This window comes from Charadrius vociferus, unplaced genomic scaffold, assembly GCF_000708025.1.
Source record: "Charadrius vociferus isolate BGI_N301 unplaced genomic scaffold, ASM70802v2 scaffold370, whole genome shotgun sequence".
Classification (NCBI taxonomy): Eukaryota; Metazoa; Chordata; class Aves; order Charadriiformes; family Charadriidae; genus Charadrius; species Charadrius vociferus.
In genome coordinates this window covers 1,770,327-1,792,745 of record NW_009646744.1, presented here as the reverse complement: position 1 = coordinate 1,792,745, position 22,419 = coordinate 1,770,327, and the positions used below count along the sequence as shown (strand labels likewise).

The 22,419-nt window shown below is 46.0% G+C and overlaps 1 protein-coding gene across 1 annotated transcript in view; it reads right to left on the bottom strand.

The window, feature by feature from the left end:
• Positions 1-22,419, bottom strand: part of RAPGEF6 (Rap guanine nucleotide exchange factor (GEF) 6) — a 111,070-nt gene that overhangs the window by 68,414 nt on the left and 20,237 nt on the right. The window contains exons 5-6 of the mRNA XM_009891364.1: positions 21,042-21,111; positions 15,306-15,449 (exon numbers count right to left, since the gene is read on the bottom strand). Of these exons, the coding sequence (XP_009889666.1) occupies positions 15,306-15,449; positions 21,042-21,111 (214 nt within the window). The remainder of the gene's footprint in view (positions 1-15,305; positions 15,450-21,041; positions 21,112-22,419) is intronic.

Here is a 22,419-nt window from a genome sequence, read left to right as displayed (position 1 = left end):
TGCCACACTGCTAAATCTTCAGCGGCAAGGAACATCCAAGCATTTCTGCGCAGCATTACCTGTGTTACAGTTATCAGCATCACAATTTCTATCAAGGCGAAAAGAAAACCCAACCCAGCTCAAGGAAACCTCTCCCTGCCTGCGCGCACGCCGATAGCGCAGAACTCCATCCCTCGCCTAACCGGGCAGATACTCATCTCCCAACCGCCTCGCAAACCCGCTGCATTGTGCGCGAAATCCCATCCGCTAAAGATTTTGGCGCGGATGCCGTATTTTACAACTACTGTAAACACCAGCTCAATAATGGGAACAAAATCCTATTTCCTTCTAGTTTTGCCTTTAAGTGAGGATGACATCATCCCTCTGCCCGGCCCGCCAATGAGCGCGGCGGCGGTGGTCCCGGGGGGCTGCAGCCAGCTCCGCGCAGCCCTGCCCGCCCGCGCCGCCCCGGGCGGGGGGAAAACCTGACCTACTTCCACACCCCGGCTTTTGGGGCATCCCCCCACTCGTTTCTCAGTCTTTTTTTTTTTTTTTTGGTTTTTTTTTTTTTTTTGTAACGCATGCGTTCCTGCAGCCCCTGCTCCCTGCAGCACAATGCTGTAAGTTTGTATAAATCCTCTGTTTAACGACAAATCTCAATACTAAAGCAACTCAGAAATGAAAAAAAAAATACAAATAAAAATCTGATACAAAGGCTGCTCCATAGTGATCACGATCAAAACACTCGTGAAGAACGGCAGCTTCGGGCAGAATCACAAACAGTAAATCGCTGGTCTCATTTTAAGCCAGACTGCAAGTTTTCAGAGAATCTTAAGGAAAAAATCCTTCAGTCTACAGTCTCTGAATTAAAGGTGGTCTTTGTTTCTTAACGCTGATTGCTTTCCACGCTTCAAATACCACTCTGTCCGTTCCCGTGCATCATATTGCCTTTACCCTCCCATAACGCTATCTGAATCCTTCTGCCTGTTAAATAAATCTGCACGTTCTAACTGTCTGACGAGAGTCAGTCCCTGAAAAATGGGATGTTTTGAAAAGGACAGCAAGGCCTTTCATAATTTAAAGGCGCGTTCGGTTAAGCGGGGTTAGAGCCTTCTCTTCTTTAAGGACGCCGCAAACCGGAGTTGCGGGGGAGCCGGCAGCGGTGCCGGCAGACAGCGGAAGGTACAGTGGAGCAGCATCACTTTTTCCCGATCAATGAGAGAAAGAAAAGCCCATTGTGCGTCGCCGGCGGGGAGGGCGAGCGCCGGTCTCCCAGCCATCATGGCACTGGCGGAAAAGGCAGAAGCCGCCGGCGCGGCAGCGCAACGAGGGGCCCGGGCTTGTGGACTTCTGTCCCTTTGTCCTCCGAGGCACGCTGTCCCCCGCCACAGCGCTCGGCTATGAGCAGGTACCCGAATTTGCCCCCCCTCCCCAGTTTTAAGCAGAGCGGCTCAGGCAGCATCCCCACGCCGAGCCCAGCGTGGGGGCTGGGGAAGGAGACCGGCTGCTGGGAAAGCAATCCCTCACTGCACACACTCGGGCAAAGATGTTTCAGGCTAAAATAACTCATCTTAATACAGTCTGGCGAGTGGGAATTGCCAAACAGCGCAGCACAATGCGGAAATATTTTAGCGTTAAGGGCACCTGCATCAAGAGGTTATTTCAAGACCTCCGAGGACGTTAAATCTCTTTGGAGAGGCGGGCGACGGGCAGCGCGGGGTGCAGAACGCAGAGGCGGCCGCAGCGCGAGCGGGACGCGGCCCCCGCTACGCTGGCACAGCCTGCTCCGCTCGGTGGCACCGGCACGCCGCTCCGCATCTCCCCGCCACGTAACTTCAGCATCTGAAGGGAACCATTGTACTTTCATGGCAAGGTTAGACCCTCGTTAGGGCTTCGTAGAAATTCCTGTTTAAAGGAGGTGGGGGGATGGGGGAGGAGGAAAAAAAAAAAAAATACAACTCTCCACCCTATTCCTGACCCTTTTAGGAAGCGGAGGCAGGGAAGGCAGCACCGCGAGCTCCCACTGCCCTTCAGGGTGACATTACGCAGTGCCATGGCATCCTTATGTACAGCGCTTCGCACGGCAGCGCTTACTAACAGGCTGTAGAAAAATCCTACCGAAAGATCTGCAGGACTCGTAAGTCGTATGAAAACACGATCCATCCTAAGGGAAGGAGCGAGGGAGAGCGGGAGGGAGCGGGAGAGGGAGGGCAGAGACTGTCATCATCCCCGAAGTGATGTAAGCTTCTAAATATAGCACCAGCAATACAGAAGGAACAATAAAAAGGCACCGTGGATCCAATTTCTCCATCGCTTTCGCACTACCCCAACCATCTTTTTTCAGTTGTTGTGTTAAGCACGGAAAGGTCATCTCCTATTTGCAGTGATTCAGATTTATCTGGTTTATAATACTTTCTCAAATGCGTTTATAAATTACAGCTCCCTCCCGCAGATCTCTGTCTGTCGGTGCACGCTCTCTGCAGCGTCGGGCGGCGGCATGATCCGCATCGCAAACAGGGAGAACGCCAGCTCGGGGGGAAGGGGGAAGCCCCCCTCCGCTACGGACTCAAACAAAAAGTTCATTTCTACGGTTTGAACCGAGATGATTCATATCAGGCTCCTCCCTTCCTTCCTGACATCTCATTTCGGCAAGGGGTGGGGAAGTTTGGGAAGGTACGCAACCCCAAAACCCCTGGTGATGAGAAGAAGTGGCTACCAACCCCAGAAGGGTCAGTTTGTGGGACCGAATCCACCCAGAGGTACTGAAAGGATGAAATCTCTAAAATTTCCCAAACGCGTGTAGAATTTTGCTCACTAAAACGTTACCTTGATCTAGTCTCAAAACCGAAATCGCAGCCCAACCCTAACACAGAACTGGCCGTAATTGCCTCAGCTGTCACCTACCCGGGGAGCCCGCCGGAGCTGCGCACTTGGAAACTGCAAAGCCCACTAACATATATATTCACTTTCATCCCCCTAAAATTGATATGAAATGCCACATTTTCTTCCCTCATTTCTAAAAACTGTATCTCAAGTTGAAACGAGCAGATAAAGACAATTTAGAACATAAGGTACCAGCACACCTCTCGCAAGAAAAAGGCCTTTGATTAAATGACCTTGAGAATAACACATTAACTCCACAGATGAGGTTAAAAATCATTAAAATGCCACTTCCAATATTTCTTCTGTCATTTTTCTAGAGGATTAATAGCAAACTGGAAGCTTAAGAGCAGGAAGGGGGAAGGGACCTGACTCCTACTACCAAATTTCAAAATTTCTCTCTAAGCAAGGGTGATGGTGAACAGTCAACTCTCATTTATTCGTGGCCAGGGCGTCCAGCTTGAAGAGCGTGTGTGACACAAGTATCGTCCCAGGCATGCCATCTCATGAACATTTTTTTTCCCCTGAAACAGACCCATATCTGGAGGCACCACGCTGCTTTTCTACATGCAGGGTCGACACCGACAGACTCACCCGGGCTCAGGCGGAACTCCAGGAATCTCAGCCGTCCCCGGACCCGGGCTGGGACCAGTTCAGGCGCAGCACAGCCCGCGCTCGGTAACAGCATCAACAGGGGAGAACGGGGCGTGTAAGTGCTCCCAAGAGGTTTACTGGGAGAGGGACCACTGCACAACGCACACATCCCCGAGTGTGCCGTGCCGGGGAAGCGCAGCGCAGACCCCAGAGCAGCCCTGCAGGGCTTCCCTCACCAGATGAGGCATTGCAGCGTGGTGATGTCCAAACTGTCTCACTGTTTGGTACGAGTCGGCCCTTATTGCCTTTAAAAATGGAAAGTTCTTGGAAATTTCTCCCCAGCATCACTTGGAATCCCTCCCTTCACTAAGAGCACAACAGCAGCAGAAGCCCCCGCTGCTCTCACCCCACCTGAGACGGCATCTGAGCAGATAAAGCAACGGACGGGGCAGATGCTGCACCTACACTCCAAGTTGACAAACCATCACTGTTAGCCAAACCTTAAAGGAAACAAAATCAAACTCGTAAAGACAATATAAACATTGTGGCTACATTACCTCAAACTAAAACTTAATCATGTAAGAACAAAACACGCTAATACTCAGCGATAGAAGGCAACTCTGACTTGCAAGAACAAGGTATCAACAAGGAATTAAGCTACAGTGATCGCCCCATACAGACAGAGACGTCATTTAATCAACTATTTCAAGTATTTCATCGGTCAAATATATCCCCATTAAGAAAGTTTCCACATATCAATTGTGAAATTACAAATGCTGTTAAATGTCATTAGATAGCAATCAGTTCTATGCCAAAACCAAAGATGATATTCTAGCTATTCTCTCATACAGACGGTGGTTTGCATGCCAAGTTTTTCAAGGAAAACAGGGCATCCAAATGCCTGCATTATGCACTGATGGTGATTTTAACTGAAAATTGCTTGGGATATTCTCAGTCCCTGACTTGGTCCAGAAGGCTTCCGAAGAACATGGCTAAGTCGATGCTAATGTCCATATTCTAAATTAGAAAACCATTTTAACTCGAATACAAAGCTGAAGACACCACCATCGCAGTCCTTTTAAGAAGTCTGCAGTGTTATGTGACGTTCAACGTGACGACTCAAACGAACGACTCTTCAGGCTAAAATACAAAATGACCCTTCACAGAACTGCTTCTCTCTAAGGCGCGATAAACCTGAACCGAAGTGAAAGGCTGAGTTCCTACAAATGCGAGTGCGCCCATGCTGCTAGACTTCAGTACGGCATATTGAACAGAAACGGCCCAGATGGAAGACAGGAAATAAAAAACAGATCCGTGCGCGCCGCCACCTCCCCGCATGCAGCGACCAGCTTGCTGGCTACTACCCACCGGTTTCCTACAAGAAGCCACTCAATATGTCATTTCCAAAGACTGAAACAACGATGTTAAAAAGAAGGATCTGACAAAGACCCGCAACTCGTACACAAAGGGTTTTTAAGGCCCCAAAAAGACGGAAATGCCTTTTTCGGGTGCAGAGCGCTGCGTTTTACCATTACCCGCCCGAATGACACCATACAATTACGAGCAGTGGGCACAGCCCTTACACACGGCTCTCAATCTAGTTTGCATAAGAGGCTGCTTATAAAGAATTAATGACTTTGGAACTGCCACCCAACCCCTCAGGGTCCATCAAAACAGAGATTAACACTCCGAACATGCTACATAAAATATTTTCTCAGGCCTTTTCCAAGGAACTGCGTTAATTTCTACCATGGTATAAATTTGTCTATGTGGTGAAAGGAGGAGGAAGAAACAGACAACTGATTATTGTGTGCAGAGCACATTAATAACAACCCGAATTTTTACTTCTTGTGCGTGTTAATTGGCGAATTCCCTAGAATTTTTCAAAGGTTCTATTGCCACAAGCTGCCACGGAGCAACACCAGGCACAACAGTACATCCCTCCCACTGCACTGCCAGCATCAGCTCAGGTCAAGGTCTGAACCTCTCCAGTTCATCCCAGTTCGAGGAGCAGGGAGGTTTCCCTGCGAAGGACAGACTGTCCTCAGGATCCGTTTCCAAACACTTCCAGGTTTCCTGGTGAAAGTGGTCAGTTGTAAAAACACTGACGTGTTTAGACTGCAAGTAGGAAACAAGCGTAAAAATATCCACAAGTTTTTCTTGAATTATCACCCAGACCAGCGCGGTTCTGCTGCTCGGCTGAGCCAGGGGAGGGGAACGCACAGACCTGCTGCAGGGACGACGCCGGGGTCTGCGGGCTGACCGTCACCCCAAATCTCGCCAGCACGCAGGGAGGGAACAACTGTACAGCTCAGCGCTCGTCTCGCTCCTCCCATCAGAGGAAAGTTTAAAGAAAGTCTTTGAGGCAAGAGAAGAACAGAAGAGCAGAAAATTATGGTGTAAGAACTGACAGAAACAAGAAAAGAAAAAAGAGAAAACTTCTTTAAAGCAGTTGGCAGAATACATATTGTGTCCATATAGCTGCTTCTTCAGCTGTATTAAAGGTTATTTTACGCACAAAAAGCCCTGAAGAAAGATGGGTAAGCAGCAACCTCCCAGTGCAGCTCCCCCTGAGGGCAGCTGGTACCTCGCTCAGGCCCACAGCCTGCCCGAGCAGGAGCACGCCTGTCCGTCTGTCCGTCCTCCCACCCCACCGCCGCCGGCTCTCCCACGGACAGCCAGAGGGGCTGCGCGCTGCCGCCAGCGCCCAGAGCCGAGTCAGTACAGGTGCTCGCTTAAAATAAACCCTCCCTAGTTTCAGTCTGATGTCGTTTCATTTGTGCATCACTCTTAAATGCTGTTAAAGAGCTGCACGTGTCACCTCCGAACTCAGGTGGTGTCTGTAATTCACAGTTTGTATATAACCTGCTCGTCAAGTCTGTAAGATCTTCAGGGAAACTCCTGAATATCACTTTTGAATAAACACAACCACTTTCATTATGGATGAATTGGGAAATGCTGTTAAAGAGCTGCACGTGTCACCTCCGAACTCAGGTGGTGTCTGTAATTCACAGTTTGTATATAACCTGCTCGTCAAGTCTGTAAGATCTTCAGGGAAACTCCTGAATATCACTTTTGAATAAACACAACCACTTTCATTATGGATGAATTGGGGTTTACACGTTGCATATGTTGTTATTTCTAAAAAAAATAAAATTGTAATCTGAAAAATGCAGATTTTAACCGAAGGGCAATATTTTCAATATTTTCTTATTTTGTGTGCAGCCTACTCAAGTCATTACTCTTTGGAAACTGCAGATGCTCATTAATTAGTTTGGGAAGCACCAGCGATCTATGGAAATTCCTAGGAAGAATTTTAACGCACAGCACACGCTGAGGACTGGCATTTTGTTAATGACCGTCATAACCAGCGACAGACCTTCAAGGAGCCCTTGACGGCAACACTGCTGACAAAACACGGTGGTTTGCATGCCAAGTTTTTCAAGGAAAACAGGGCATCCAAATGCCTGCATTATGCACTGATGGTGATTTTAACTGAAAATTGCTTGGGATATTCTCAGTCCCTGACTTGGTCCAGAAGGCTTCCGAAGAACATGGCTAAGTCGATGCTAATGTCCATATTCTAAATTAGAAAACCATTTTAACTCGAATACAAAGCTGAAGACACCACCATCGCAGTCCTTTTAAGAAGTCTGCAGTGTTATGTGACGTTCAACGTGACGACTCAAACGAACGACTCTTCAGGCTAAAATACAAAATGACCCTTCACAGAACTGCTTCTCTCTAAGGCGCGATAAACCTGAACCGAAGTGAAAGGCTGAGTTCCTACAAATGCGAGTGCGCCCATGCTGCTAGACTTCAGTACGGCATATTGAACAGAAACGGCCCAGATGGAAGACAGGAAATAAAAAACAGATCCGTGCGCGCCGCCACCTCCCCGCATGCAGCGACCAGCTTGCTGGCTACTACCCACCGGTTTCCTACAAGAAGCCACTCAATATGTCATTTCCAAAGACTGAAACAACGATGTTAAAAAGAAGGATCTGACAAAGACCCGCAACTCGTACACAAAGGGTTTTTAAGGCCCCAAAAAGACGGAAATGCCTTTTTCGGGTGCAGAGCGCTGCGTTTTACCATTACCCGCCCGAATGACACCATACAATTACGAGCAGTGGGCACAGCCCTTACACACGGCTCTCAATCTAGTTTGCATAAGAGGCTGCTTATAAAGAATTAATGACTTTGGAACTGCCACCCAACCCCTCAGGGTCCATCAAAACAGAGATTAACACTCCGAACATGCTACATAAAATATTTTCTCAGGCCTTTTCCAAGGAACTGCGTTAATTTCTACCATGGTATAAATTTGTCTATGTGGTGAAAGGAGGAGGAAGAAACAGACAACTGATTATTGTGTGCAGAGCACATTAATAACAACCTGAATTTTTACTTCTTGTGCCTGTTAATTGGCGAATTCCCTAGAATTTTTCAAAGGTTCTATTGCCACAAGCTGCCACGGAGCAACACCAGGCACAACAGTACATCCCTCCCACTGCACTGCCAGCATCAGCTCAGGTCAAGGTCTGAACCTCTCCAGTTCATCCCAGTTCGAGGAGCAGGGAGGTTTCCCTGCGAAGGACAGACTGTCCTCAGGATCCGTTTCCAAACACTTCCAGGTTTCCTGGTGAAAGTGGTCAGTTGTAAAAACACTGACGTGTTTAGACTGCAAGTAGGAAACAAGCGTAAAAATATCCACAAGTTTTTCTTGAATTATCACCCAGACCAGCGCGGTTCTGCTGCTCGGCTGAGCCAGGGGAGGGGAACGCACAGACCTGCTGCAGGGACGACGCCGGGGTCTGCGGGCTGACCGTCACCCCAAATCTCGCCAGCACGCAGGGAGGGAACAACTGTACAGCTCAGCGCTCGTCTCGCTCCTCCCATCAGAGGAAAGTTTAAAGAAAGTCTTTGAGGCAAGAGAAGAACAGAAGAGCAGAAAATTATGGTGTAAGAACTGACAGAAACAAGAAAAGAAAAAAGAGAAAACTTCTTTAAAGCAGTTGGCAGAATACATATTGTGTCCATATAGCTGCTTCTTCAGCTGTATTAAAGGTTATTTTACGCACAAAAAGCCCTGAAGAAAGATGGGTAAGCAGCAACCTCCCAGTGCAGCTCCCCCTGAGGGCAGCTGGTACCTCGCTCAGGCCCACAGCCTGCCCAAGCAGGAGCACGCCTGTCCGTCTGTCCGTCCTCCCACCCCACCGCCGCCGGCTCTCCCACGGACAGCCAGAGGGGCTGCGCGCTGCCGCCAGCGCCCAGAGCCGAGTCAGTACAGGTGCTCGCTTAAAATAAACCCTCCCTAGTTTCAGTCTGATGTCGTTTCATTTGTGCATCACTCTTAAATGCTGTTAAAGAGCTGCACGTGTCACCTCCGAACTCAGGTGGTGTCTGTAATTCACAGTTTGTATATAACCTGCTCGTCAAGTCTGTAAGATCTTCAGGGAAACTCCTGAATATCACTTTTGAATAAACACAACCACTTTCATTATGGATGAATTGGGGTTTACACGTTGCATATGTTGTTATTTCTAAAAAAAATAAAATTGTAATCTGAAAAATGCAGATTTTAACCGAAGGGCAATATTTTCAATATTTTCTTATTTTGTGTGCAGCCTACTCAAGTCATTACTCTTTGGAAACTGCAGATGCTCATTAATTAGTTTGGGAAGCACCAGCGATCTATGGAAATTCCTAGGAAGAATTTTAACGCACAGCACACGCTGAGGACTGGCATTTTGTTAATGACCGTCATAACCAGCGACAGACCTTCAAGGAGCCCTTGACGGCAACACTGCTGACAAAACAAGCAGACAGAATCAATACATAAAATAAAATATGAGCAAACGCACATTTGGCAGTTTTCCCCTTCGCTTACGAACGCAAAGGGCAGCGCCCCCGGCAGCCGTCCCGGCGAGCTCAAGATGCCGAGTGCCGGTTCCCGTGCCGGACCCGGCCGGGGGTTGTTCCCAGCGGCATTTAGCCAGGATGACACCTCTGACATCATTAGTTAACACAGCTCCCACGTCATTCACAGCCTCTTCGCCCACCCCCAAAGACCCGTCTGACAGCAGTTTTCCGTTCCAGAGAGCCGGGGGGCTCCAGCCACGTGCGTTCCCCTCCTCTCCTCCGCCTCCAGGTGCCGGCACACCACGGCCGCCTCTCTTTAGGCGCCGGCCACCACAAACCTGGAGTCGGCTGCTCAGGAAGCGAACGCACGGCTTCTTTTTGCTCACAGAAGCAAGAAAAACATTCCGAAATGGCAGGAGTTCAACACAGCCGCGCAGAAGCCACTGCGTGGGCGGCCTCTCTCAGAGGTCCCGTCCTGCCCCGGCCGCCGCGCTAACGGGGGTCCCACACGCCTTGCTAACGATGGTCCTGCGTGCCCTGCTAACGATGGTCCCGCACACCCTGCGGCTCTGCAGCACGTGCGTCCTGCGCGTCCGGAGGCGACCTGGGCCACGCAAAATTTAAGATGGAGATGAGAACAGAGAAAATCCCCACGCTGCAAAAACAGCGTCAGGAAGAAGGAGCTTGCGTTATCTCTTTGCATCGCGCGACACCTCCAGAAAGCTACGAGCGACATTGACTTCTCTACGCACTAAGTACACAGCAAGGTTCATGGATTTCAGCAAGACCCAAATTTTCTTCTGATTTGGTAGTTCATAAAGCTAAAATTCTATCAAGCGTTTTTTAAAAGTGTCAAAAAAGAGGAAGCGTGGACATAAACACATTAAAAAGCAGTGAGCTGCAAAGGGAACCGTCCTCCAGCTCAAGAAGAAGTGATTTGAGCCGCTCACAGAGCAGCCACAGCCTCATTAAAATTAACCGATATTCAAAATAAACAGACGCCAGCCGATGCCGCGTCCAAGTTTAACAAAAGGCAGCTGGAGGCACGCTCCACGTCGGTCTGGGTTGGTTTAGATCAATAATAGGTACCATTTCAGCAAATGTACCTGGTAGTTAAAAATAGATTATAAGAGACCCATAGTGTTTTACAGCATTTAAAAGGGAAAGGATTAGTAATGGTAAAGAACCTAATGGGTTTGAGGCAGTATATTGAAATGTGACTTAACTTCCTGCAATTGTGAGATGCCCTACGCTCACGCCAGCCTCTGACAGGATTACATTAAGTAATGATCAAAGAACAAGAAACTTGCCACTCAAGCAGTCTTCAGTGACAGACTTCTCTGAAGATAAACGCTCCTACAAGGCTCCAGGAAAATTTTTACATGATGCAAGTATTAAGAAACTGTCCGTAAAACTTAATATTATAATAAATCTTTTAAACCTCATTATCCACTTACAGGAGGTTTTTTTTTAAAAAAAAAAAAAAAAAAAGGGGGTAAATTTGCATCTCTGAGAAAGAGAATTACTATTAGAAGGTTGGTACCAATTTATTTATTCTGTTCTACAGTGAACCAACAATTGAAAAAATTTTAAATGTTGTCATAACTCCATAGAAATACGCATTACATCATACATGTGCTATTTTTAGAAATACAAATACTGTTCATTAAAAAAAAAAATCAGACACGAGAACTGTCAAAAATGTCTGTAGGTAATAAATTAGAAAAATCGCATTCAAATGAGAAAAGATTTGAGTTTACAGGTTTGAGGGTCATGTAGAAATTTGTATCAAATTGTTAAACCCCGTTTGGTTTTGGTCATTGCAAGAAATGTAAGTGCAAAACTTACTAGATCAGGTTTTATTTTTTTAATTATGAAGATAAATACTTGAACCATTTACTTTCCAATTACTGGAGCCAAGATCAAAACAACAATTTAACTTTTATAAATTACCAGAACTGCCATTGACCATTTTTTCCTAAAAGTGTTAATGTCCCAAAGTCACCTGTTGGTAGTCTGCTGTAGTTTTGTCAGCACCTGCTGCACGGTCACCACAGCCCGGGCCAGAGTCGAACAGAGATGATGACAATTACTTTTTTCTTTTGCAATTAAGAAACACGGTTGCGTTACTGGGTTGAGAACTAGACTAAGAACTAGAAACGACTACGTATTTATCTCGGTTGTAGTAATGCCCTGCTGCACAACCCCAGTTCCTGTCTGGATTCTTATCTACATCACAGACACTAATACGCACAGAGTGCCTATTGCCAAAAAGATACGCAACCGTACTAACAAATACCACCTGAAGCAAGAGCAGGCAGAATTAATACCAACGGCAGGTTTCTTTCTAATCCATTAAGTCTGAGCAAGAACCTTCTCCCAGCGACTCCAGCCTCACTTTCCCCCCCAGTCAGGACATCAAGATTAAGTGTCAAAAATGAACAAGGCAACAGAGATCAGCAGTGCGGAGGGATGGAGACCCCATGTAATTACAGGGACGCTCAGCCCTGCCCCAGGTAGACAGCCGGCCACACGCGCTCGGGCTGCCACCGTGGCCTTTGCCTTGCACGTCGCCCACCGCCACAGAGCCACCTCCTCCATCACTTGGTGGGCAGCGCTGCTATTTTACATCCTGAAAAAAACCAAGCACATTTGAGAAGTGTTTTGCCAAATACACCTTTATCCTCAGTATCTTGCCGGCTGTGCTGTAGAAGGGAAAACCCCAGTGCCAGCAGAACCTCGCCATCTGGGAGGGAGCAGCAGCTTGCCCTGGGGTTCTGGCTCTTCCTTCAACCCCAGTCCATTGCAGGACTTCATACTGTGTGTTAAGCAGATGCTGCAGACCAGGGTCTGTCATGCTGATGCTCAGCAAATTATGAGACAAGCATGAGTTAAAACACAGGTTTAACTGGCTTTGGACATGGCCCCACTTACCTCCCCCCTGTTTGAGTGCACTTGCCATGGCAATAGGGACAGGACCTTTGGTTTGGCACTTGCACCTCAGCTAGGTCTGATGTTGCCTTGTAAGGGGCAAATTGCCTTAGGGAAGTCCCACCAAGGCTGGAGAATACTGGACAGGGTCTACTCACGTGAAGCACATCTCCAGGAACAAACTGATAAAGAAGAAGCCTTCACAGACAGTAACTGCAACCCCTGAAAAACTGAAAGGTGGAGCTGTCAGGGGGGCAGGGCTGGGCTTGAGTATGCTCTCCAGGTGGCAGAAGGAGCACAGAGGGCCAGGGTTTACTATTCAGTTCACAACAGAGTCAGTGTGTTGGGGTCTGAACACCCTCTGCTCAGCTGGTTTGTGGAGGAGAGCTCAAAGCCCTTCTGCCCCCATGGGGTCAGCTTGCAGCCAGTGTCACCTCTGGCCTGGTCTACAGTAGCATGGGTGATGCAGTAGCTTACCTTTCTCTAACAAAAATAGCTTATTCATCTGAAACCTAGAGATGGAGATCTGCGCGCCCCTGCCATCCTCCGGCCGGAGCCTGACCGAAGTCCCCGCAGAGCGGCTGGAAGCAGGGAGCGCTGCCGGCGCCAGCAGGGCTCACAACAGCTCCATCAGGGTACATTCAGCATCTGTCAAAGAGCATTTAGCAACAGGCTGGAGAGCGAAATACAACGCTGCGTTTATTCATTAGCATTACGCCAGAGAGGAAATCTGCCAGCGAGTTTGTAAACAGTTTTCCCACTCTGGCAGAAAACGTAATTGCAAGTTCTTGTCAAATAAAAGTTTCATTCAAAACCCCTCCTCCTTACCCTGCCCCTCCTCACACGGGCTGGCATGATGGGTTACAGTAGAAAGCCTGCGTTTCAACACCGCCGGCAACCAACGGCCACGTACGAGCAGACTCCTATAGGGAAGAGTTAAACCTAGGCACAGAACAAGCCATACCTCAGAAAAATCCATTATTTTATCAGATTATAACAGAACATGGAAAAAATATAGGCCCCCAATTTTTATTTACTTGTCAAACAGGCAGCTGGTTATCGTGTTTTGATTTCTTAGTCATCTGTCGAGTTACAAATTACTTTTTGCTGCACCAAGTACTGGGAGTATGACACTTTCCAATTAGGAGCTCACAGTCTACAAAGCAAGGATTGGTATTTCAACTCCGACTGCTGAAAACCCAACAGCTTGCAGATTTTCTGTCGGAGAGGTGGTTGTTTACTCCTTGCCACTTAGCACTCACTCATCCGGCAAAACACCTCGCAGCGCAAACAGGCCTCTTGTTACGTATTCCTAATTAACGGACATAAAAGCAGGTTTAGGAATGTGCTGTTGATTTATGAAGTTTATACCATTTTCCACCAAATGCTGATCAAAATATATGTATTCATAAATCTGAGGAAGCCACCAGATTTGCAACACGAAACCATCCGCGCAGACACGCGCATGCGCTCCGTGTGGTTGGCCACATAAAGAAATTAATCAACATGAAGAAAAATCCTAACAAGGCCGTAATTTGTCAACTAATCACAATCCTGCGATTGTACCACACCGGCTCCTCGCATCAATAACCAAAAACCCCTGAAATCATTCACGAAGCATTATAACGTGGTCTTTCTTAGGCCAAAGATGCCAGAGTCCCTCCGGCACCCCTCGCGCACGCTGCACAGGTAGCATCAGCGTCGGCTGCTCCTCTTCCTCTGAGCACTGAGGTCCGAGAATTACTTTCTCTGTGCTTATTCATTGTCACAAACACCAAAGTGAAAGAGAAAGGTTTTGTCATATGCAGATTGGAATTTAATTCCTAATAAAGCCTTACGCATGACTGCCCAGAGCACGAGGGTCCAACATCTCATTTCGTCAATAACTAACTCGGATGACTTACTAATGATAAAATCCAACACGTGTGACAGTTCTCGAAATGAGATGGCAGAGGACGTTAAACTTCAAGCCGCATATTCTCCTCCTGTCACAGCAAGGAGAGCTCTTCTGCTTACAAGACAAAAGCCCAGGTAACCTCTCCTCCCAGACGTGCTAATGCTGCGGAGAGTCTAAAATCACCACCCGCGATCCAACAGCTACCAACACGCAAGAAAACCAGCAGTTTATTCAGCAACAGACACCTAACTGCACAGATCAGGTATTCGGAAGCATACCAACTAAGAAAAGCTTTGTACCTTTCGGGGAGATGAAAAGGAAGATGGGAAAAAAGGGGAGAAATTGCAGGTTTTTTTTCTTTTCTGTGCATGAAGACTACTCAAGGTTTGTGTACTTCAACGTTAGCACTGTCTTTTTTAACTTTTGAGTTTCAAGGCAAATTAAAGTATCCAGAACAATTATTTGCAATGAAATAATTTGTCTAGATCACATATATATCCTGCCACTGAGCAGGAAGTTTGTATGTGAGAAATAACGGCAAAGAGCAACCTGCATAAAAGCATTGTGGCCTCTAAACCACAGCCGTACGTGCCTTCACACAGCGCAGATTATACAGCCTGTGATGTTATTTCAGAGCAGCAAATGTGTTGCCGTTACTCTTTTTGACGCTTGAATTAGCACTATACTATTTTTAAGCAAGTAAACATAACCAAGTACGATAGTGTTAATACTGCATTGAACCGCATTTGGGATTGACTCAATTCCAAAACATAGTTCAAATTTATCAAGGAAAAAAAAGAAAACCACCAATACCTACATCTTACCAAAAGAACTCCAGATAAAACCAATGTAACCCAACAAAACCCAAGAATGACCATTTCTCTGTCCAGCAAACATGTTCAGATTTATTTATAGTTCTCGACTGAAAACCTCTAAACCAAAAAACCTTTTTTCTAACCAGTGCCTGAGTCTCCACTTCCACCTATGGTGTTCAAATCGGAGGCGCTCTACTGCTCCCCAACAAGACAAAAAAAGTATTCTCAAAAATGAGAGACAGAGACCATTTCACCTCACCAGCTTTCCTCCATCAAGCGAAAGGCCAGCCGGCCGCGCAGACGGCGCGATGCCAAGGCGATGGGCCAAGGGAGAGCAGACTCACCAACAGGTAACTGCTGGAATCCACGTTGTCGGTGATGGTCTGACGCTCGCCCCTCTGGTTGATCTTCCGAAACCTCCGACGGGACTGCCTGAGCGGGACTTCTCTTTGCAAGATGTTTTCCTCATTGTCTTTGGAGTTCTCCACCTGAAACACATGTTCAGGCTCCTGGTTAAACATCCAGTTCTTCCATATCACCGAAAGGCGATGGAGCCTTATTAAGCTCATGAGGAAGGAACAAACATAAATTCAGAGCAGTTAAACTTTTCTTGAGAAAACGACTGCGGACGTTTCGGAGAACCACTGCTGCATGTCTCAGAACTACGTTATTCAATGAGCCGGAGGCCACAGTTTCCTTCCAGGAAGCAGCTTTTTTTTAAAAAAAAAAGTAAAAAAGGCACACGTATCCTCTAAACAATGTCACTCACCAGCAGAAGCGCTTTTGCACCCACGCGTATCGTACAACACAAGTTACAGACATGGCTCATTTCAAGTGTATCTTCAGCACAGAAGTTACCATTTTTTGAGTATTTACAAACTGGTAAAGGCACTGAATTATATCCTATTTTTATTGGTGTAAATTTTAAAAATATAACTTACTTCTAGTACCAGTCACAGCTAAATAACTTTAAGTAATCCAGCCTTTTATAAATAGCTCCTTCATCTATGTCATATTGACTTCTAATCACTTCCAGCAGATTATGAAGAAATAACTGGAATTCAATTAATATCTTGATATTATTTGTGACTCAACATTAAAAATTAGGTAAATTTATCTTGCTAGTAAACGCCAACATGAAACCTTTTTATCTCACTAGTTACAATTCCTTTTTTCTATAAAAAGCAGTCTCATCCTTTCCCATTTCCTTTTGATGTTTTGGAAAAATATCTCCTAGCAGGAAGCAGAACAGACGTGCATGCAAACAGGCTGCAGCCAGGCAAGAAGCTCCTCTACAACACGTTTACTGTAGAGGAGTTTCTACTGTCCTCAATCCATTTTTTTTTTTTAACCCCCCCCCCCCCCTTCTAAATGTAACCTGAAAATCCTAAACATAAGACTTAAGTATTGGAACAGGAGAAGAATCTCTATGTGGTCTTACCCAGCCCTCGCTTCACATATTTGGGTTAATTATCTCAAAATTAAAATTCAAAAGGTAAAAAGGAATGAAAACCAGAAAGGCTTAGCAGACAGGAACAAGAAAGTAACCAGAATATCTAAACCATCACAAAAGCAAGATCACATCTACTTTCCACATCGCTTTTTCCAAACAGCTCAGTGTGTCTGAGGTCAGAGGAAGGTGCCAGCAGCTGGGCTTGCCCTGTGGGTTATTTTGAGTTCCATAGAGAAAAATATACAGTGACAACATCAGTTAAAGACACAATAGTTAAAAAAGAAGAGTGAACCTCACACCACAGAGTTGTCAAAAAAAAAAGCAGAAAAGCGGAGTTTCCCTACCAGGGGGCAACCACACTTTTCACTAGAATTTTACTATCTGTCTGCAAAGACGCAGGACAATGAGCAAAGGCATCTGTTACCAGCGCCGCTGTGAGCACCACGGTCTGAGGATGGACAAAAATACAAGGCATGCAGGCAGACAAAAAATAACACAAACAAAAAAAAAAACCCTTTTAAACAGGCCACTCAGTCTCATCCAGAAAAGTACTAAGACACTGGCTAAAAAAGTCCTTCTTCACCCAGCAGAAAAATGTGGAGTTCTAGTTCGCAATACGCATTTGCTCTCCCATTATACAGAAGGCTTCCAGCAGGAAGGAAGTTCAGTTTTGTAAATAACCAAAATTGTGTTGATTTCAATTTTAATTTTTGTATGTGTGTTACCATACACGATCTCCTTCAATAAATTCTCCTTTTTTTTCTCTGGTTCAGTCTTCCAGGATCACAGAAACTAAAGCAAGCGCTGAGCTTCTCCAATACCACAGACCAACCTGGACGCCGAGCGCTCGCTGAAGTGGCCGGACAACGACTCTCCCAGTGCTGATGGCCTTTACTACTAAGAAAGTCCCAATCCGGACAAATATTTTTAAGACTAAAGTAAAACAAACACTCGCTGCAAGGGGAAGTTATTTTTCTTCCACAATTCCAACTGTAAACTAAGAAGTGAACATAAATATACTATTCGTTAGCACAAAGGCCAAACAACCAACTGCTGGTGGAAACTCAAACTGAGACCGCGCACCTTCGGTTAACGCCGCTGCTACTGACAGAAACAACATGAAGATCAGAAACCCAGGGAAGACCACCACACCACATAGCTTCCAGTTTAGAGCCACCAGCACCGTCAGTATTTTGAGTCCAGCTGACCATCAGATTGTTTGTGCTCATGGCTTACAACGACGTATCCCAGCGGGTTTTGATACGCTGCACATGAAGAGGACAGGCAGCCCGGGCTCCCTCACGCTGCTCGTCACTCAGCTGTGCTTTCACCTGGTTAAAACTAAACATTTCCGTTGGCAGAGAGCATATTCAACCTCCTTGCAACCCCCCGAGCGGGATGAACAACCCTACGGAGGAATTCAGCATCTCTGCGGAGGGAGGACCGCTCCCCTGTGCCACCGCGGCAGGGGAGATGCCACCAGCTCAGACGGAGACTGCTGCCCTGTAGACTTCTGCGTATTATTTTGTTCTCAATACGTAACAAGAAGTCTGGAATAGCATATTAACTGGCTGGTATCTAATCAAGGGTGGTGTTTTTATTAACCCTGAATACCGGCAGCGGCGGAGTGCTTCGGCATCACCGGCGGCACTGGCTGCCGTGCGAGCACCGGGGCTGTCCTCTGCTCCACTCGGCTGCCCCTGCCAGCTAGGAAATATTTTCCACCTCCAAATATCACGCTGCTCTTCTGAAATCTTACGCTTAGATCTGCAGAAGAAAATCAAAGCACCAAGGAACAACAGAAAGGAGACTTCAGTACATTGAGATAGGCTGCAATTCTGGGGCATTTTCTTAAGTGATAAATGGACCTATTATTAATTCAATAGATTGCTCAGGCTCCAAAAATATGAGCTACAATGCCCATTCACACATTATCTGTTATTCTCATTAACTTAAGTTGACCACATTTTATGGCCTTTAAAATGGGTCAGCTCCCAGAGGATTCCCGCTACAAGACTGATTTACATTCTAAAAGGAAAGAGGAAGAGGGGAAAAAAAAATTTAAAAAAAAAAAACAAAAATCAGTCAGCAGCAGAGAATGATGGTGTTCTTTAACTACATTAAAAGTAGCTAATTCTTTTGCTTGAAGATAAATATCCAGTATGTATTAAAACTCATTAGTATGTTGCAAATCAAAAAACAAAGAGAGAAAAATAAAAGACTTAGGATAAATTAATAAGAAATAATCAGGAAAATGAAACTCAAGTACACCTTGTGTCAGTGCGGATCATTAGTAAGGTGCATGCCACCACACTGATGCTTTTTTCTCACGTCATTTGAGATCCTACCTAGAAAAGTGACAGTTAATAGTACCTTTAGCTACCTTTACCTGTAAAACATGAACATAAAAATAACGAAGAAACAGCTTCGCACTTTTAGTTCTCTGATTTTCCTACAGAAAAAATATAGTGAAATTCCAGAAAAGGATTTAAGGTACTTTCAGGTATCTCCACGTTCTCTATATTCTTAGTGAAACTTAACTACAATTAGAGAAAGTTCAAGAGCTTTAAGATACAGAGGACAGTTGCCCCAGTTGTGCATGTGTCTGCAGGAACAACTGCTGGCATTTGAGGTTGCCGCCACAGCCAACGCTGACTTCTCCAAAGACTGTGGCAGAGCGCTCCTCTGAAGAACACTCATCACAGCTTTAGCTACTCAAACTACGCACACACAAAACTCCAGTGTCTTCATAAAACATGTTAATGAAGTCATTTTCTCTCTGGTAGCACACACTACACAGAAGCTACTCTTTTGTTTGCATCTTCTATTTATTTTTCATTACGACGATGGTGATAAGACCAGATAAGGATGTTGGTATTGCCCAAGAACTTTGTATTATCACGTATTCTGCCCGTGGAATGTATTTCATGTAAACTCGCAGCTGCGCTTGCGGCGAGTGAGTCAGCAGCCGGCCCTGTACGGAAAGTCGCACGCTTCCCCTGCGCGCTCCAGACTGCTCCCGCTGCCAAGGCGGCTGCATCACCTCCAGCAGGCTTTCGTGGGAAGCAGCACAGCAGGTCTGGCAACGTCCGCAGCACCAGTCCAGAAGCTGAGAGTTGTGTAACTGGTTTGTTAACGACACTGGTCCAAACGGACCAAATTCTTCTCTCTGTTCCATCAACTTGAATGATCACAGAGGTACAAAAGGTCTATATGTGATCGGGTAAGTGAGCGTTTGCCATTCTGTGCTACAAGATGCCGGGAGAGTTGAGGTGCAGCGCTCAGCCCACTATGGGCAGAGGACACAGGTGTCCTCGGCACACCAAATCCTCAGCAGCAGCAGGTAACAGGCAAAACCACCGAGCAGCAGTGGCAAAGCAGAGTGCCTGGGGCATTCACGCGACACGGCTGCACATACCATCACCCAAGCAGCCCTGTGGCATCCCTCAAGGCATAAATCTCTCCCGCCAAAACTGAGGAGAGACTGGATAATTGGGAATACACAAATGAACTATTTCACTCCAGAGGACTGAGACAGGCTTCTTGCACTCTTACCTGCGCTTATTTCATGACATGGCAGAATGTAGCTTAAAAACACGTGCTGCAGCAGAGAGCGTATTAGCGATGCTATCAAAGCCCGTGGGCAGAATCAGAGTGATGCTGCACAGGATGAATGGCACAAAGGACAGTGAGCGTACTCGGGGCAGGACATCTCCATTTCTCATAGCAGCTGAATATTCATACACTCAATGAGTAAGAGACATCATCAAATATTAGTTTTAATGTTCTGTATCTGGACATAAGGAAGGTAAATCAATTGCAGTTTGGAGATCTAAGCCCGCTTAACGGGCACACGGCTTCTCAAAACAACAGACATTTCTGTTCCAGCTCCATCAGCAGCATCTCATAAGATCAAAGTTGAAAGAGATGTTCCCGAGTGCCCAGCCACACTGCGAGGGTACAACGTCGGTCTGCACTATGGAAAAGCAATCCTAATATTCCAGCTGCCGACAGCGTGTGTCCATCAACCTGGGAAGGACCGAGCTACAATCTATACGGACACGTGAACTTGGCAGTATCAGTAAGCATTCTGAAGGAGCCGAAGGAAAGCTGGACATGGAAAAGGTTGATGACAACTTAGCTGAAAACCTTACCCTTCAAGCTTGGCAAAGCGCTCTTATGTTCCTTCTCCTCTTACCTAAAAGCCTTCACACGGTGGGGACCTGCGAAGGCTCGGAGCCACGCGGCCCTTCCTCCCAGAGCCAGCACGGCTGGCACGGCCCTGACAAGCAATGAAAGGGGGACGGGGGGCGAAAATGAAGTATTCCAGATAACAGTCTATCGTTGCCTGACTCAGGAATGCTCAACTCAGCCATAACTGGTAGGCTTTTGAAACTCAAGTAAGCATAATTTTAGAAAGAATGACCTAATCATCATCATCATTTACCCATCTAGATTAAATTTACATAGCTATTGCTGTTACGATAGCAGCCATAGGTATAATTGAAATCAAGGCAATTTTGCTGCAATTTTATAGAATACTTTACAATAAGCTTTCTGCTATAAAACAGAAAGAATTTGCTGAAACCAGCAATAGATTTAAATACATTTGAAAAATCTGTCTTACCACAATCATTTCTGAAGGCTCCAATATGATACATTCGCATCCTCGTTTTCCTCCAGACTGCTTGCCAAAACTAGAGTGGGATGGAAAAAAGAAAAGCAAACGAAAAAGAATGAAATGAATAGCCTATTTTACCTTTTCAGTAATAAAAATAAATTGGCAATAGTGCATGTTACAATATGCTTAAAACCAAAAAAGGACAAAGAAAAATTGATGACAAATATTGTGTGAAAAAATTTAACCAGATAGTACCATTGTCATAGTGTTTTTAATTTAGTCAGCACCTCTCATCATAGCTTGCTATGTAAAGCCTAAAGATAAAGAACATTCTTTTGTAAAATCATTATTACTTGCAGACACTCAAACCCACTCACAATGCATTTCAGTGTTGACAAGAAAACACTAGTAAATGTTAATTAAGCATTAAACAGGCTTTGTAAAAACAAATCTACATAAATTCCAAAAACTCAGAAGTACTTCTTTGCACAGAGCATCTCTAATGAGATCTCCCTCAACTCCACATCGCCCCTTCATCCTCCCAGAGACCGGGAGGACAGAGAACCTCTTCTCCAAAACCGAGCCCAACTTGTGACCGCTGGCTTTATGTCACTTCTTGTACCATCACAAGGAGCATATCATCGCCGCAGGTTCTGTTTGAGGAATATGACAAAATACAAACGCAACGCAATGTGATGGGCAGCGTAATACAGCAACTGAAGAAAGCGGCTAACAGCAATCTGATGCACTTCAGCTGATGGACCCTCAAAGGCGGTGACCTTCAGGAGACCAAAGCAGCGGGGTGACTTTATGGGGAGCAGCTCTGGAGAAGGTACCACGCAAGCAGGTCGGAGGGGGCTGGAATACCAGCAAAAAAAAAGAGTCGAGCTAGATAGTGCTGGGGGGTGTGCGGGATGCGTTACAGACCAACCACCTCTTAAATCACTTGATTTGTGACTGTAGTAGCACCTGGAATTGAAAATATCTGCTTCACATATTGAGTAAGTTTGTCTTCACTACAGACCTGTTAGCTTGAGTTAGGTATGCTCGACCTACCCCACTCCACCGAGCCAAGTGAAAGCGATCCCGTACAGATGTCAAATGAGAAAAAAACCTACACGATTAACAGCATCATGGCTGGATTAGCAGTTCAGTAGTTGTAGCTGCCGTGTTACAAACCCAGACTGTCAACAGCGATCACGTTTCAACACGTATCAGCAGGTGAAATAACTGAAGAATCACTTAACTCAAAGCAGAGATTAATGTGTGAATTAAAAGAAGGCTGAGACAAGTGTGGAGACAAATCCTAAAAAAGTGGGTCAGCTCCATCTGTTTGCATGAAGGTTATGTTTGGAAAGTACATCTGAAACTTCAGCCACACAAA